The 15,469-nt window shown below is 52.4% G+C and overlaps 1 protein-coding gene across 2 annotated transcripts; it reads left to right on the forward strand.

Annotated features, from left to right (window-relative positions):
- On the forward strand, positions 1-14,252 carry NECAP2 (NECAP endocytosis associated 2). 2 transcript variants are annotated; one of them, XM_043908920.1, is made up of 8 exons: positions 1-137; positions 2,353-2,453; positions 4,861-4,965; positions 5,051-5,132; positions 6,081-6,189; positions 8,878-9,055; positions 12,120-12,204; positions 12,974-14,252. In XM_043908920.1, the coding sequence occupies exons 1-8, from the start codon at positions 46-48 to the stop codon at positions 13,020-13,022; spliced, it is 801 nt and encodes a 266-aa protein (XP_043764855.1). In that variant the 5' UTR covers positions 1-45; the 3' UTR covers positions 13,023-14,252. The 2 variants fall into 2 exon arrangements, with proteins under 2 accessions (XP_043764855.1, XP_043764856.1); XM_043908921.1 differs by lacking the exon at positions 2,353-2,453 and having other exon boundaries at positions 12-137.
- Positions 14,253-15,469: the final 1,217 nt, after the last annotated feature.

Consider the following 15,469-nt stretch of genomic DNA (forward strand, 5'->3'; position numbering starts at 1 on the left):
TGGGCGGGGAAGGAACCGGAAGTCCGGCGGGCTCGGGGCGTCGAGATGGAGGAAGCGGAGTACGAGTCGGTTCTCTGTGTGAAGCCAGATGTCCATGTCTACCGCATCCCGCCGCGGGCCACCAACCGTGGTTACAGGTGACCACCTGCTGCCAGGCTAGGCTAGTCGCGACCTAACCCTTCCCCGGCCATCCCTACACGCCCACTGTGGGAGAGGACTGCCTGGCCGGTTGACGGGCGAGGGGCGGGCGCAGGTAATGCAACGGGTTCTCTCAGGTCGAGGCCAGAGCAGCGAGGGGGACCCAGACTTTCTCATGTCTCAGTCCGACGAATGGGGTCCCGGCAGCGGGGAAGGCTTGAAAGTGGTATATCGTGCTTAGGGACCCTAAACGTGGTCGGGAGTGGTGGTGTCACAGACCTTTTTTTCAGCGTCAGCTGACGGCCTAGAAGGGATCCTTGGAAAGACTTGCGGGGGAAGAGCCCTGTCACTGGCAGAAATCCCCGAGGGAAGGAAAGGAGCCCAGAACCGGTCCAAAGGACCCGTTCTGGGAAGTTTTAAGCTGACGTTGAAAGCCCAGGGGCCCTGCCCTGCCCAGCTTTCTTGGCACGAACCTCCGACCTGATCACAGCCTCTGGCTGTTGAGAGGCATCCATCCGCACTTGTCTGGTGAAATGTTCACCTGAGACGAACCAATAGGCGTGTTTGTAAAAGTAGATTATGTGGAAGTGAACACAGGAAACTGCCCTGCCAGAGGAAAGAGGGGGTTGGGAGGACACTTCCTTTCACCGTATGTCTTTGTACAGTTTGCATTTTGTCACCATTGCATTTTGCCTTCATTGTCAAATGAGGGAAAATATTAAAAAAAAAATAAGATAATGTCTCATACGGATAACCTAGCCTTTGGCTATTTTGTGCCACACGGGGGTGGGGGTGGAGGGTGGGCGATCCTGAAGGCAATGTTTGTCCAAGTTATTTGGAGATACAAGGTTGGCCTGCACCCCAAGAATGACGGAGTGTCAACGTCTCTGGCTTCTTGTTACTTTTCAGTTGTATTAACATGGTCTCGTAGCTGATTTTCTAGTGAACAAATATTTTATTGAACACCCACTACATCCATGACATAGTTTAAAAATAATATGAAAGCAACAATAGTGAGAACAAAAACTCATTTGCTTTGTGTGGTCAAACGGGATGGGCCACCACCAAACCAGGGGTGGTCATCTGCCTCCATTCCCTTCAGTAGCATTAGTCTGGTCCCCCAGAGATCGAGGTTACCAAGTGTTAAGGCTGACTAGGTTGGCAAAAAAGGAAACTGCCAACCCCTGCACTTCAGTCTCAGAGCTCTGCTTGAGTTAAAGGCCTCTTGCCCCAATAAGAGGAACTGAAACTGAGTTGGCTGACTTGTGAATTGAAAGTCTGCATTTATGTGGCCTTCAAAACAACCTGTGTCCACAGTTATGATGTCTCTCCAAGGCGTGGCATATGCTTAGGGACTTCCAAGAAAAGCCTCTTGGAAACACCCAAGGTTTTTGCTTTACAGGGGTTTACTGAGATGCTTCTTAGTAATAAAATGTAAAGTCAATGCTTTAAAAGAGCCAAAAGAGGCCATTGTGATAGGTCTGTGGTTTCCTGGGTTTATTTCTTCTCAGGCTACCTTTGAGAATAGATTTCTTGAACACTCATTCACTTTTCCCACATGTCCTGTTGCTCTCCTTTGCTCTTCTACTGATGCTTGCTCCCCTTCTCCTTTTCCTCCAAGATGGTCTCAGTGGTCCCAGATGATTGCTTTGACTGCCACAGCCTAGCAGTGTCTTCCGCAAACCATGGGCCCCGGTAGTTGCTTTCTCTACAGAAAAAAGCCTAGAATTCTGCTTCAGAGAAGGTCTCTATAATCTGGAACTTATCATCTATAAGCTGGGGTTGGCCAGCTATGACCCATGTGTTTTTGTTTGACTCATAGCAGCTTAGCAGCAGCAGCAGCAAGTTAAGAATGGTTTTTACGTTTTTAAATGGTTGGGGAACATTTTAAAGAAGAATTTTTCAGAATGTGAGAATTATATGAAAATCAGGTTGTCCATAAAGTTTCACTGAAATACAGCCCTGCCCAGTAGAAAATATTTAGTTAGAACACCTGAAGCACCAGCATGCTGACGCAGCATGACTGCTTTCCCTCTGCAACTGCAGAGTGAGGAGTGCGGACAGAGATCGTGTGGTCCTTTTCCCGAGAAGTTTGCCAGCCTCCGGTCTGGAGCATGCAGCCCACATGCCCTTCCCGGCCCCATCCCCACCCCCAACATTGGAGAAGGGGAGCGGGAGCCTCTGGCAGCGGCACAACGGTTTTTGTCCCTTCAGGGCTGCGGAGTGGCAGCTGGACCAGCCATCATGGAGTGGCCGGCTGCGGATCACTGCAAAAGGCCAGGTGGCCTACATCAAGCTGGAGGACAGGACCTCAGGTAAAGGCCAGGGAGGCCTGCGTGGGGCTGAGGTACCGCGCCTCCCACCTTGTGAAGGGAGGGGCGGCCGGGGCCTGGCCAGGCCACTCAGGGAATCGGGGGACCTGTCCTGGAGATCAGAGCCTGGGTATACTTGTACACTGACTCCATTCCCCAACCTTTAGTTTAAAAGGAAGTATTTCCTGTCAAGCACCTGTTCTTTTGGGTGTCTTTAAGGAAATACTAATTTGGGAGCCCAGAGAGCAAAGGCCTACAGGTGGGTCCCAAGTAGGAAGCCCTGGAGCTTCCCTGGAAGATAAGCCACACGTTGACTTCTGCTGTGAGCTTGGTTTCTTAATCAGGAATTCTGTTTATCGACTAAATGGTAACTTTCCAGACTGACCACACCCATTAACTGAAAGAACTGGAAATTGTCCTTCTCAGCTCTTTCTGTGGTGAGAGGACAAGCCAAGCTGGGCTGTGTTGGAGTCAGCTGACAGATGTCACTCTTGGCAAAATCTCCGGCAGTCCTGTGCCCCCAGCGCCTCTGGGTGAGCTGTGGAGGGCAACACAGCCTGGAGCAGTCCCAGCCCACCCCCTCAGAGCTGGAATCAGACGCAGGGCTTCTCAGTCAGATGCCCCAGTGTTCTGTAATGTCTTCTTTTTCTACCATAGAGGTTTTCCTTTGTGGGGCAAATAAAATGCAAAGATTTGTGAGCAAAACTGGCTGCCTCTTCTCAGATCTGCATCACTTGTGTCTGAGCTGTGGGACCTTAGACAAGCCACATGACGTTTGACACCTTGGCCTCCTTTTTGGTGAAATGGGGATCACATTAGCTCCTGCTTCATGGGGTTGTTGGAATATGAAATGAACACGTAGATATCCGAATGCTTTGTGAACTGCAAGGTGACCCAAAGCGCCGATTTGTTTCAAGCATGACTGAGCATTGATGGCAGAGGAGTTTGAAGGGATGGCTGCCTGGTCTGCCAAGAGAACTCTGGCTGGGAGATTTGCTGGGATGTCCCAGGTGGCATCACAAGGGAATGGCAGCACCTGTTCTCTGGGGACCCTGGGAACTACCTCCAAGGTACACAGCTGGTATACCAGCCACTGCTCAGAGCTGAGCCTCACCTGTGGGATCCTCCCCAGGACGCTCTTAGCTTTGGGTCATGCCCACTGGGTCATGTTTGTCCCTCACTTTCCAATCACTCTAGGCCAGGGTGTCTCAGCTTCAGCAGTAGTGACATTTGGGGCCAGCTGAGTTTTGTGGTCTAAGTCATATTTAAGATGCTCAGCGACACCTCTGACTGCTGCCTACTAGATGCCAGCAGCACCCACCAGTGTCACCAGGCATCGCCAGATGCCCCTGGAAGGGAGGCCAGGTCGCCCGTGGTGGGGAACTGCTGCTCTAGGCTGAAGGCATCCAGGGGGATCCCGGATCCCCAGGGACCAAACTAGAGCGGGCAGAGGAGTTAGCAAGAAGCTACAGACTTGGGCCACCGATTTGGATTCAGTTCAGCCTTGATCACAGTCACCTCTGAACCATAGGATTTAGTAGAAAGTGGTCAATACCTGACTCATCAGCAGAGATCAGTACACTTGAAAACAATACCAGTTGTAAATGCTTACAGAAGGTGTATGTTGCACTACACCCTGGAGGACCGTAGTTGATGAGGGGATGCATTTTACAAGAGCTGTTTTTTGTTGTTTTTTTAGTTCCACCTGTTTATTGCTACCAACCCACCTCCCTCAAACCCCCTCTGTCATGCCAACCCATGGACTGTAGGCCGACAGGCTCTTCTGTCCATGTAATTTTCCAGGCAAGAATACTGGTGTGGGTTGCCATTTCCTACTCCAAGGAAGAGCTATTTTTAAAATCAGTCACTCTTTTGGCCCATGATTAGATTAAATCAGCCTGCCTCAGGTTCTTCTAGAGTGCAGAAACCCTCCCTCTTCACTGGGTTCACCTGTCCCTCGAGTCCTGCCTCAGGTACTTGACTGATGTGGAAGGTGTGATCTCCCTGAACCAGGGCACTGAGGGTACAGGCGGTGGGTGTGAATGGGTGAGACATGGAATGGTGACCAGCTCCAGCCCATCATTCTCACATGGAAGTGGAAGCACAACATTGCTAGAGCTTTTGATTTTAAGAGAAGCTAGAAATCTGGATTATTTTACATGTAATTTGATTTTGAAGTGTTTGGCAGTTAAATTGAAAATATTAAACTAAGAACTGGATCTGACCTGTAAGCCACCTCTGACTTAAATCTTTCATGGGTTATATTCCTGTTACATTCCTTTAGCCAGAATGTGTTTGACTTGAATTCCAGAGTCAGGTTTGCCAATCTGCCTCGCAGGGCAAGGGCCCCAGTCATGGGATAGAAATAGGCTGTGAGGGACTCAAGGCTCATCCTCACTTCTGCTTTCAGGGGAGCTCTTTGCTCAGGCCCCAGTGGATCAGTTTCCCGGCACAGCTGTGGAGAGCGTGACAGATTCCAGCAGGTACTTCGTTATCCGCATTGAGGATGGAAACGGTAAGCTCGGGACTTGGGGCTTCCTCTTCCGAGAAGGGTTTTCTCTGCCTTTGGAAAGTAGGATTGATTGTGTGTTGTCCCCCAGGGCGACGGGCATTTATTGGAATTGGCTTCGGGGACCGAGGTGACGCCTTTGACTTCAATGTTGCCTTGCAGGACCATTTCAAGTGAGTGGTTCCAGGAGACACACTCATGCCTCCTCCCTCTTTCCTGGGACAGAATGATCTCCCAGGTTAGGATACCCAGGTGGTTGTGTGTGATCTGTCAGCTCGCAGAGTCTCAGAGGAACTCACTTCTCCTTTAAGACAGGTCCCCTCTGTGCTCTGCGAGTCCTCATCTCTACCTTGAGGTCTCCTTTTCCTGAGGCCCATCTCTGACCCCCCAGTCAGCTGCCCCAGCCTTTGAGGTGTCACATCTCTGCCCTCATCAGGCCCTTGAGCAGCCGGAGTCCTTTCCTGGCTCCCTTGGCCTTTCCAGACCTGTTCCTCCATGCTGTAATAAGCAGTGCTCGGATTCCCAGGCCACTCAGTACGCACCCTGCTGGTCCTTTCTGAAGCTAAAAGGGCAGGAAAGCCTGCTCCCCTGCCATCTGAGTCCTCCATCTCTGGCTGTGGGGAGTGTGCAGCTGCTCATCCGAGTGCTTCTAGCTCCTTTCTGCTCTGGGTGGCTGCTGGAGGGCTGCTCTTTGGAGTGTGTGGGACCTTTTTGTTGCTTTCTACTTGCTGGGTGTCTGTCCTGTCTCACCATTTACTTTTTAAGCCCCTGGATGGTGTTTTAGTCTTCACACCACATGCTGAGGAGGAGAGGACCAGGTTCTCAGATTTCCTGAAGACCAGGGTTAGGACCCTCTCTATCAATGACCTTGTGAAATTTTCAGTCTTTAAGGCATAGGGACTCGTCATCCCATTTTGCTGATGAGGAAAGTGACAAACCTGCAGCTGCTTCCATGTCAAAGCCAGGGTTTGCGTTCAGGCCTGATTCTCAAGCTGCTCTCAGTCTCTTCCCTGAGGCTGCAGTAAAAGCCTCGTCCTGGACGGACGGCAGGTAGGACTGAAGCGAGGGTGTGAATGCAGGGCAGCGCGCCCCTTCTCACCTCTTCTCTCTTCTCTCCCCAGGTGGGTGAAACAGCAGTGTGAATTTGCAAAACAAGCCCAAAACCCGGATCAAGGTCCCAAATTGGACCTAAGTTTCAAGGAGGGCCAGACCATCAAGCTCAACATTGCGGTGAGTGCTGCCCCTGCTCAGCGGCCTTGGCTGCCACACCAAGCCCAGCCTAGAGCTGCCGCTCCTCTCACGGTTCAGCACGCGTTTACTGAGTAGCGGCTGGGCGTCAGGTACTGCACTGGGGGCGAGCACGAGGGCTTCGCTGTCGCGGAGCTCAGAGTGGAGCTGACATGAGGGAGTCGGGGTGTGATTACGTGGCGGGAAGGTTCTGTGACCCCGGGGTGTCTTCAGTGCCGGGAACTCCTGGGGTGGGGAGTCCTGCAGCCTAGAGTTAGGGGGAACCAGAGACGCCTTCCTGGAAGAAGCAACCTATGAGCAAGGGAAGAGAGGTCAGAGGGCGGTTCAGAGGGCATTGTGTGTGCAAAGCCTCTTGAGTTGAAGAACATCAGTCGCTTGCTGCCATAGCTGATGTTTCTGTGTTGGCTGTTGGCAGGGGGGCCCGTGTGCTCATCCCAGGTTGTGTTTTGGGGACTTACCTGGTGGCCCAGTGGTTAAGACCCCATGTTCCTGATGCAGGGGACATGGGTCCAGTCCCTGGTCAGGGAACTGGCTCCCACATGCTGCAACTAAAAGATTCCTCGTGCCACAGCTAAGACCTGGCACAGCCAAATTTAAAAAAAAAAAAAAAAAGATTGGCAGCACTCTGCTGGGCAAGCGTCGGGTGGGCACTGGGGGTCACGGGCAGCTCTGCTGACGGTGGTGTCCTGGCTCCCTTGTCATAGTCCTGACGGGCCCTGCATCTCGGGAGAGGTTGAGCTGGGCTGGACTGCAAGACGTGCCCTCTGCCTGGTTGTGGGGGTGGAGCTGAATGATTGGGGGAACTGAGGACCTAGTGGATTTGTTTCTGAAGACAGTTTGTAATCCTAAAATAACAGTCTTCCGCTTCACTTACTATCTCTTTCTCCTCTCTTCTGCTTCCTGCTGGTGATGATTTGGGACCCTTGAAGTTGGCCAACTGTCTCTTAAGAGAAAATCCAGGTCATGTCCAGTGGACTGGTTGGGATGTGAATCTCTGTCTTGCTGGGAGGAAACTAACATTTAATGAGCATCAACTGTGTGCCAGGTAGTGTTTTTAGGGTGCTTCTCATGCAGATTAAACATTCTCCCTTTTAGGAGAGGAAATGGAGGTTTAGAGAGCTTGAGGGTCCTGTGCAGGGTCGTCAAGCTAGAAATAATCAGCACAGCTGTATGCATACCCAGGGCTTGGAGGGCTTAGGCTACCTACGCCAGTATTCAGCTGGCAAAGAATCAGCCTGCAATGCGGGAGACCTGGGTTCAGTTCCTGGGTTGGGAAGATCCCCTGGAGAAGGGAAGGGCTACCCACCCCAGTATTCTGGCCTGGAGAATTCCATGGACTGTATAGTCCATGGGGTTGAAAAGAGTCAGACACAGCTGAGTGACTTTCACTTCAGTTCACTTGACTCTGATCTGTGATCTCAGCATTTGATTAAGCTGCTGCTCTCCTGGCAAGGTGGGAACCACGCCATCTTCATCTTTGAGATGCTCTGACTTCTGATTCACCTCGGTGTTGAATTTTCTGTTTTTCTTTATTAAATGTTTCATTGAGGTATAATATGCATACAGAAAAGTACACACATTATAAATGCAGAACTCAGTGAATTTTTTAAAAACAAATATATAGGCTTCCCTGGTGGTCTAGTGGTTCAGAATCTGCCTGCCATTGCAGGGGATACGGGTTCTATCACTGGTCTGGGAAGAGCCCAGATTCTCTGGAGCAGCTAAGCCTGTGCACCCAACTGCTGAGCCTGTGCTGAAGCCCGTGCTCTGCAGGAGGAGAAACATCGTGCTGAGAGAAAGCCCAGGCACAGCCGTGAGGACCCAGTGCAGCCGAAAATAAAGAAATAAATATTAAAAACACAAATCTGCTCACACAAGCTAGCCCCCAGATGAAGGCGTGGATGGCTCTCACCACTCTGGAAGCCCCTCCCCTGCTCTCTTCCGCAGGACAGAGTGAGCACTATCCTGATGTTGTTTTTAACGTTTTATTGATTGACTCATACACTTCATACTCCTTTGTGTGTGACTCCTTTCGTTTATTCAGCCTGGCATGTGTGAGAGCATGCATATTGTTGAGTGTAGTCGGTTTATCCTCATGGTGGTGGCAGGCTGCATTATGAGAAGGTATCTTGAGTATCTGTGCAGTTACCTGATGGTGGGCATCAGGGTAGCTTCCAGTTTGGGGCCGTTACAGGAGTGCTGCTGTCAGCGTTCAGATGGTGTCTTTGGTGCCCACGTGTACGTATTTCTGCTGGGTCCATGTAGGAGTGGAATGGCAGGGGCATCAGGTCATATGTTCAGCTTTAAAGACTCTTTCAAACAGCTCTCCAAGGTGGTTTTCCGTTTTCGCATCCGCCAGGAGGATGTGTGTCCTAGCTGCCTCACACCTTTGTCAGTCCTCAGTGTCCCGCTTCAGGCACGCGGGTGGGCGTGGGATGGAGCTTCTGATGGCTCTCAAATCGCGATGCGCTGAGCGTGGGATGGAGCTCCTGATGGCGCGCAAATCGCGATGCGCTGAGCACAGTCCACGGCAGTGAAAGTGCCTTGTGGGTGGCTGCTGAGCGTCTTGGTGATGCAGACGTTTGGGGCCCCGGGGTCACCTTGTGAAGTTTTCTGGTGGCAGTGGGATCCAGCAGAACTGACTGATGCTCATCCCTCCCCTCTCTTTAGAGCATGAAGAAGAAGGAAGGCGCAGCTGGGACGCCCCGCGCCCGGCCCACCAGCACGGGAGGACTGAGCCTGCTTCCCCCTCCCCCGGGGGCAAGAACTGCTGCCCTGGCCCCTCTCCCCGGGGAGCATTTGTCTGTGGGTGGCTCTGTCGTCCAGCCAGCAGTTTCTCCCAACTCAGGTCAGTGTACGAGGGTGATGCCCCGCAACTCAGGCTCCTCTTCCCCCGGCAGCGGGCCCCTCGGCTTTCCTTCCTTCGCCCACACTGGTCACAGTGCCCGTCGTGAGGAACTGGAGGGTGGCTGCCACAAAGCTGGTCCTGCCCACACTGGATGAGGGCTTCCTCTTTTCCCACTACCTCTCCTTCAGGTTGTCTGGCCCGCCCTAGTGGTCAGGGACTGCAGCTCCCGGTTCTTGGAGGCTGCTCGTTGAGTGAGTGAGTGATGGCGACGTGGCCTCTGGGCACAGGATGCTTAGTCGGTTAATAATAGAAGAGAAGAGTCCTGGGCACAGAGACCAAATGCAGGGGGACCAGACTCATTACCAGCCGCATGGTCTGGGGAGCTGTCATCATGGAAGAGGTGGCATTGAACCAGGCCTTGAAGGACAAAGATCGGGCCGGGGGTACTGGCGATTGAGTTTGAACCGGGCTCCTCAGCGAGGCTGTTGGGCGCTGGACGCTGCAAGGCAGCTTCCTCAGCAGCTGCGCTGACGCTCGCTCCAGGTCGTAAGCAGCGCCTCCGGAGACCTGGGGTTCTGGGAGTCAGTGCCTCATGCCAGCCGCTGAGGTGCTGGGAGGCCAGCCCAGCCCCTTAGTGTCCCCACCCTGCCTGCCTGGGTGGGGGCACTATGCTCTTCGCCTTCCCTGGGCTGGGTGACTGTCGCCAGACCCCTTTCTCTCACCAGCATGTTGGGGTGGGGGAGGGCCCTGACAAGAAGCCTGCTTTCTTTCCCTTTTAAGGGTCGGGCTTACCTGGAGGTTGGGCTTCACACCTCAGCCCTGTGGGAATCCCTCACCCCAAGAGAATGGCAGGAGCAGCAGGGAGGGCGCCTGCCCGGCCCCTGGAGTCACAGTGAGGTCACAGGACCCTGGGCTTGTTGGCATCCTGGTGACAGGGGCGGGAACCTGCACACTTCACACTGTTGGTGGCTCACTGAGGTCTGAGGGCCGTAGTCTCAGGCGTTCTGTCTGTGGCCGATGCATGTTCAGTGCCGACGTGGAGTCCCTGCTTGGCGCCAGATCGTGTTTGATGCCTTGATGGCACTGCCGGTACAGCCCCAGGCCTCTGCCCCCAAGGCCGTATGCGCGATACGCCAGACAGGCGGCTGGGGTCATGATTAGCAGCGTTTATGAGCATTTGCTATGTTCCCAGACCAGACTGATTGAGTTCAAAATCCAGCTTACCATTGTGGGACATTCAGGAGATTGCCTGCTACTCTGTGCCCCCATTTTTTTATCTGTAGGAAGGGGGTAGTAATGATGCCTACAGTACAAGTTTCTTGTGAGGATCAAATGTGCCAACCCACATAGAGCGCGTGGAACGGTGCCTAGAACATTGTAAGCGCTCCCTGAACGTTAGCTCTCATTTGAGCGGCACTGCGTCATTAGCGGAGAAGGCAATGGCAGCCCACTCCAGTACTCTTGCCTGGAAAATCCCATGGACGGAGGAGCCTGGTGGGCCGCAGTCCATGGGGTTGCTAAGAGTGGGACATGACTGAGCGACTTCACTTTCACTTTTCACTTTCATGCATTGGAGAAGGAAATGGCAACCCACTCCAGTGTTCTTGCCTGGAGAATCCCCGGGACAGGGAAGCCTGGTGGGCTGTTGTCTATGGGGTTGCACAGAGTCGGACACGACTGAACTGACTTAGCAGCAGCAGCAGCAGCATCGTTACCATCATTATCACTGTTGACTAGGCCTGTTCGAAGACTTCTGTTAACATATTTGATCCTCAGACTGGTCAGTCTTATGAAAAGTGTTCATCACTACTGTCTGCATTTTAGAAATACGGAGACTAAGGCTTAAGTAACCTGCATAAAGTCAAACAGGCTGGCCTGTCATCCCCCAGGGACTGTGGCGCAGTTCAAGCGAGATAATGTCTATTAAATATTCCGTGCTTATTAGCTCAGTCGTGTCTGACTCTCTGTGACCCCATGGACTGTAGCCCATCAGGCTCCTCTGTCTGTGGGGATTCTCCAGGCAAGAATACTGGAGTGGGTTGTCATGCCCTTCTCCAGGGGATCTTCCCCACCCTGGGTAGAACCCAGGTCTCCCACATTGCAGGCGGATTTTACCTGTAGATTCTTGACCTCAGATTCTTTACCATCTGAGCCACCAGGGAAGCCCAAGTTTTGTAGTTCACTCAGTGAACTACTAAGCTGTGGAGGGCCCCAGTTTTACCTGGTTCTCCAGCCCATCAGATGTTAGACGTAGCTGGTGGGAAGGCAGGTGGCAGGCACAGGACCTCTGGAAGGGGTGCTGGCAGCGCTGGGGGAGGGGCTGGAAAAGCACGCCCTGCCGCCCCGCCATGCCCTCCACCCAGTGACGACACCCACGCAGATGCCCACTTGGTACTTCTGGAAGACTCCCCAGCCCCTTAACAGTTTGGCTTCTAGGACTTGGCACATGTCTGGCACATAATTTTCTCAGCTAGTTGAGCCAGACACTGGCCTGAGGACTTTATATAAAGACAGTGTTGCTGGGGTTTCCCAGGTGGTCCACTGGTTAAGACTACATGCTTCCACTTCAGGGGGCACGGGCTCAATCCCTGGTCTGGGAACTAAGATCCCACATGCTGCATGGTGTGGCCAAAAAGATAAAAAGTAACAAATAAATAAAATAAATAACTTAAAAAAAAAAAGTGTTGCAGTTTTGGTGAGCATTCTCCATCCAAGAGGTCAGGAGACGGTATATTTTAAACAGATTTGCAGCATAAATGGTTGGAGCGAGGTCTGCTTCAGATAGAATGATGGCATGTGACTCGCCCCTGCTGGTCCCCTCCCCTCCGCCTGGTGTGTGACCTTCTGTGTTGTCTCCAGGAGCCCCTCAAGGGCTCGAAGAAGCAGAGATGTGAATGGCTGTAGGCGTTTTGTTGCCAAAAAGCACATTTCTGCACGTCTTTCTCAGCAACTTGGAATCATGAGTCTGATTTCCGGGTTACTGAGGCAGCCAGAAGGGGAGGCCTCTGACGCCTCTGTCTCCTTCTCTCCTCTCCCTTCCCATCGGACTTGGGGCCGTCTATAGGAGGTGCCACTGTGTCCTGGCCGCAGCCCAAGCCTGCCACCGCTGCCACCGCCGACGTCTGGGGAGACTTCACCAAATCCACAGGGTGAGGAGGATCAGGTTCTCTGTGGTGGGACTGGGGCCAGGGCTGTTACTTTACAAACCTGGGATCGCCCTAGTGCCTTCCTTCTGACATCGGGAGCAAGCGTGCCAATTCAGACACTTTCAGGCCAGCAAGGGGACGGAGCCCCAGAGTGCCCACTCCGGGTGGCACATTTCTCTCTGGGAAGGCTTTTTGCCGCCTTCTGCAGCTCCTTCTGGTCTTTAAACCACCTCACCTGGTTCTCTGGCTTGTCACCAGTACCTCTAATCTCCTCCTCCCCACCAGCCACCCCAGAACACTGGGCCACGCGTTCACCAGGGTTCTGGCGTTGGCCCGTCCTCATGGGACCTCTGCCTTTTCTGCTTCCTTAAAATTTCAAGCCTTTACCTAGGGGTCAGGGTGAAAAGATGCTAAACACACAGCATTGTTACGTGAACAGGCTGTAGGTTGGGAGTCAGCACACATTTTCTCTCAAGGACCAGGAAGCAAAAGTTTAAACTGTGCAGGCTAGGTGGTCTGTATCCCAGCTCCTCATCACCACTCTTGTAGCCCAGAATAGCCACAGTATGTAAGTGAGTGAGTGTGAAGCTTTATTTACATAAACAGGCAGAGAACTCGATTTGGTCTAGTCCTGGGTTGTGGTTTGCTGACCCCTGCTCTAGAACATTCAGGGACTGGCTTCTTGGAGTTCTTTCTGCCTGGAGAGAAGTTACATCTCTTGTGCTCTGTATTTCCAAACATTTAAAGTCTGCCCCCGTCCCTATCTTTCCAGGTCGACCTCTAGCCAGACTCAGCCAGGTGCAGGCTGGGTCCAATTCTGATCTGGACATGACTCTCTTCCTCATACGATTTCTGGAAAGGAGCCGCCTCGTCGGGGCTGAAGGAAGGAGAATGCGGTGTTCCCTGGCCAGCCTCTGTTGGGAGCATGTCTCTCCTCTCCTCCTTGCCTGGATCTTTCGACAGACTGGGCGTGTCGGGCAATACACTGGCTTCGTGTCACACTGTTCCCTGGGATTCGAATTTGCAACCAGAACATGGAAGAAGAGTTCCTGGATCCCTGTCCCTGTCTGTCCTCTTGACATGAGAGAGACTCTGAGACTCTTCCATCGCGATGACTCTTATTAAACACAAGCCCCCAAAGCAAAAGAAGGGGTTGAGTGTGCTGCCTGGATTCAGATCAGCCCATCTGGGGAGGTCATAGGTGTCACAGGTCATAGGTGTCACGTGACTGCCCTCTGGAGGGGGCCTTTCCCCATGCTCATTGGCTGTAGCCATTCCAGTCAGGAGGAGGGGCTCCTTCCTGATTTCTAGCAGGTTTTTAGGCTGCAGCCTGAACAGATGGTCAGGAGGGAAACCAAGAGTATTAGCCAGCTTTCTAAAATTCTTTTAATGTTTGCTTTGCTAATGTGCTGATCTGCACTAACTCACGGTCTCTGTAAAAGCGTGCTCTGGCAGCCTGCCCCCGCCGGAGTCTCTGAAAGCATTCCTCTCCGTCAGCCGCAGGAGTTGCTCTGAGCTTCAGGAGCTGTGTTCATCTCAACTTCGTGGCCTGGTTTCCGTGTGTTCAAGGCCTGGAGGGCAGAGCAGGGCCGGGGCAGGTGCTGGCAGCAGGTAGGATTGCGTCTGGGCCAGAGAGGCCGCTGTTCTAATGGAGGTGAGGGGTTCAGCCCTGCCATCGGCGGGCAGCCATCTGGGCTCCCAGGCTCACTGCGTGGGTCCTGGCGGACTTGGGTTTGCTCCCGGCTGTTTCCTGAAGTGCCTTGTCTGCAGACAACTCCTTCCTTTCTTCTCTCCTTCGGGGACTGTACGTGACAGACAGAAGGAGTTCTGAAGCAACTGGAAGTCTAGGCTTGCCTGTGTTCCTGGTTTATAGGAAATAATTTTATCTGAGCACACCTCTAAAATCGCTTTCATTGACATCCATTACCTTTTTAATTGAAAGGGTTCTTTTTTGAAAGTTGTAGATGATGAACTGAAAAAAAAAAGTGTTGGCCTTTTGGTGGGACCAGATTTCTAAGATAAAAAATAAATATTTCTACTCTGTCAGTGTATGTCAGAGATGGAAATGTTTTTGGCGCCATGGCTGCTAACTCCTCCAGGATGCCTCCGCAGGACACACACTGCCTTTTACCACTGAACCCACGTCCAGACTTAAGTCTGGGGCCACAGCGACAGGTTGGCCAGAATGGGGGGATTTGTCCCTGTTGCCCTAAGGCAACCAGTAATTTCTCTGGTTAGGAGTATAGCCTTTCTGCCCTTCTGGGACATTCTGGGCTTCTTGCCCTCACATGTGGGGGGCGAGCCCTGCCTCCCTCCATGGAAGCAGCTCCCTAAATAGTAAGGGTGTCCAGGCACAGAGACTGAAAAACAAGATAAAGGCCACAGCGTTTATCATGCCTGTGGGTTCTGTAAGAAAGATGTGTTTTCACGGTTGGTTATAGAAATGGCCCCTCTGACTAGTAAGCAGTGTTAAGGGATGACAGAGGAGGAGGTAGTTGGATGGTGAACGTGAGTTTGACTGAACTCCAGGAGATAGTGGAGGACAGGGAAGCCAGGCGTGCTGCCGTCCATGGGGTTACAGAGAGTCTGACACAACTGAGCAACTGAACAGCAACAAAGGACCGAGAAAATTGGAACTGAGGACCCTCTTGTCCTTTAAGTAAGGAAACGGAAATTGCATCAAGGGACTCTCAGGAGTAGTAAACTTCTTTGTCCGTTTGCTGTGACTCCCTGTCTTCTCTCTAACTGCCTTAGAGGCTGGGAAAGAGGAAGCTTAGAGTCAGAGGAGACCCTTACAGGAATCATGCACCATTGAATGTGAGTCCTTGGGTCTTGGAGACAGACCTAGGCTTTGATCTAGACTGTCTTCCTGGTAAAAATGTTTGACCACAAAAAAAAAATGTGTGACCGTGGTCTCCTTGAGCCCAGTGTCACTCGGATGAGGCACATAAAGCACTAGCAGGTGCCCGTCCTGTAGTTAGACCTTAATCACCTTGATGTAGAATCAGGTAGTGCATCCAGAACTGTTATTCATAGTGGTGCTGATGAACAAACTGCAGTCAAAAAAATCTACCCTGGAAAGCACCCTGAGGGATCTGTAGGGCAGGGGACAGTCTGGCGCGTCACCAGCTAGAATCCCAGCTATGGGACCGGGGTCCCCAGGACAGCCTCCAGTACCGAACCACGCGCTCCTCACTTACATCCTTGACTGGAGCTTCCAGACAGTGGGGTGGGGATAGGAGGTAGGTATTGGGTTGAGGGTTTTGAG

The sequence above is a fragment of the Cervus elaphus genome, chromosome 8, assembly GCF_910594005.1.
Source record: "Cervus elaphus chromosome 8, mCerEla1.1, whole genome shotgun sequence".
Lineage (NCBI taxonomy): Eukaryota > Metazoa > Chordata > Mammalia > Artiodactyla > Cervidae > Cervus > Cervus elaphus.

Excerpts from the sequence above, each read along its gene's own strand:
- NECAP2 (XM_043908920.1), top strand. The coding sequence starts at position 46 with ATGGAGGAAGCGGAGTACGAGTCGGTTCTCTGTGTGAAGCCAGATGTC. Across the intron at positions 138-2,352 it reads GCCACCAACCGTGGTTACAG|GGCTGCGGAGTGGCAGCTGG; the intron begins GTGACCACCTGC and ends TTGTCCCTTCAG. Across the intron at positions 5,133-6,080 it reads GCCTTGCAGGACCATTTCAA|GTGGGTGAAACAGCAGTGTG; the intron begins GTGAGTGGTTCC and ends TTCTCTCCCCAG.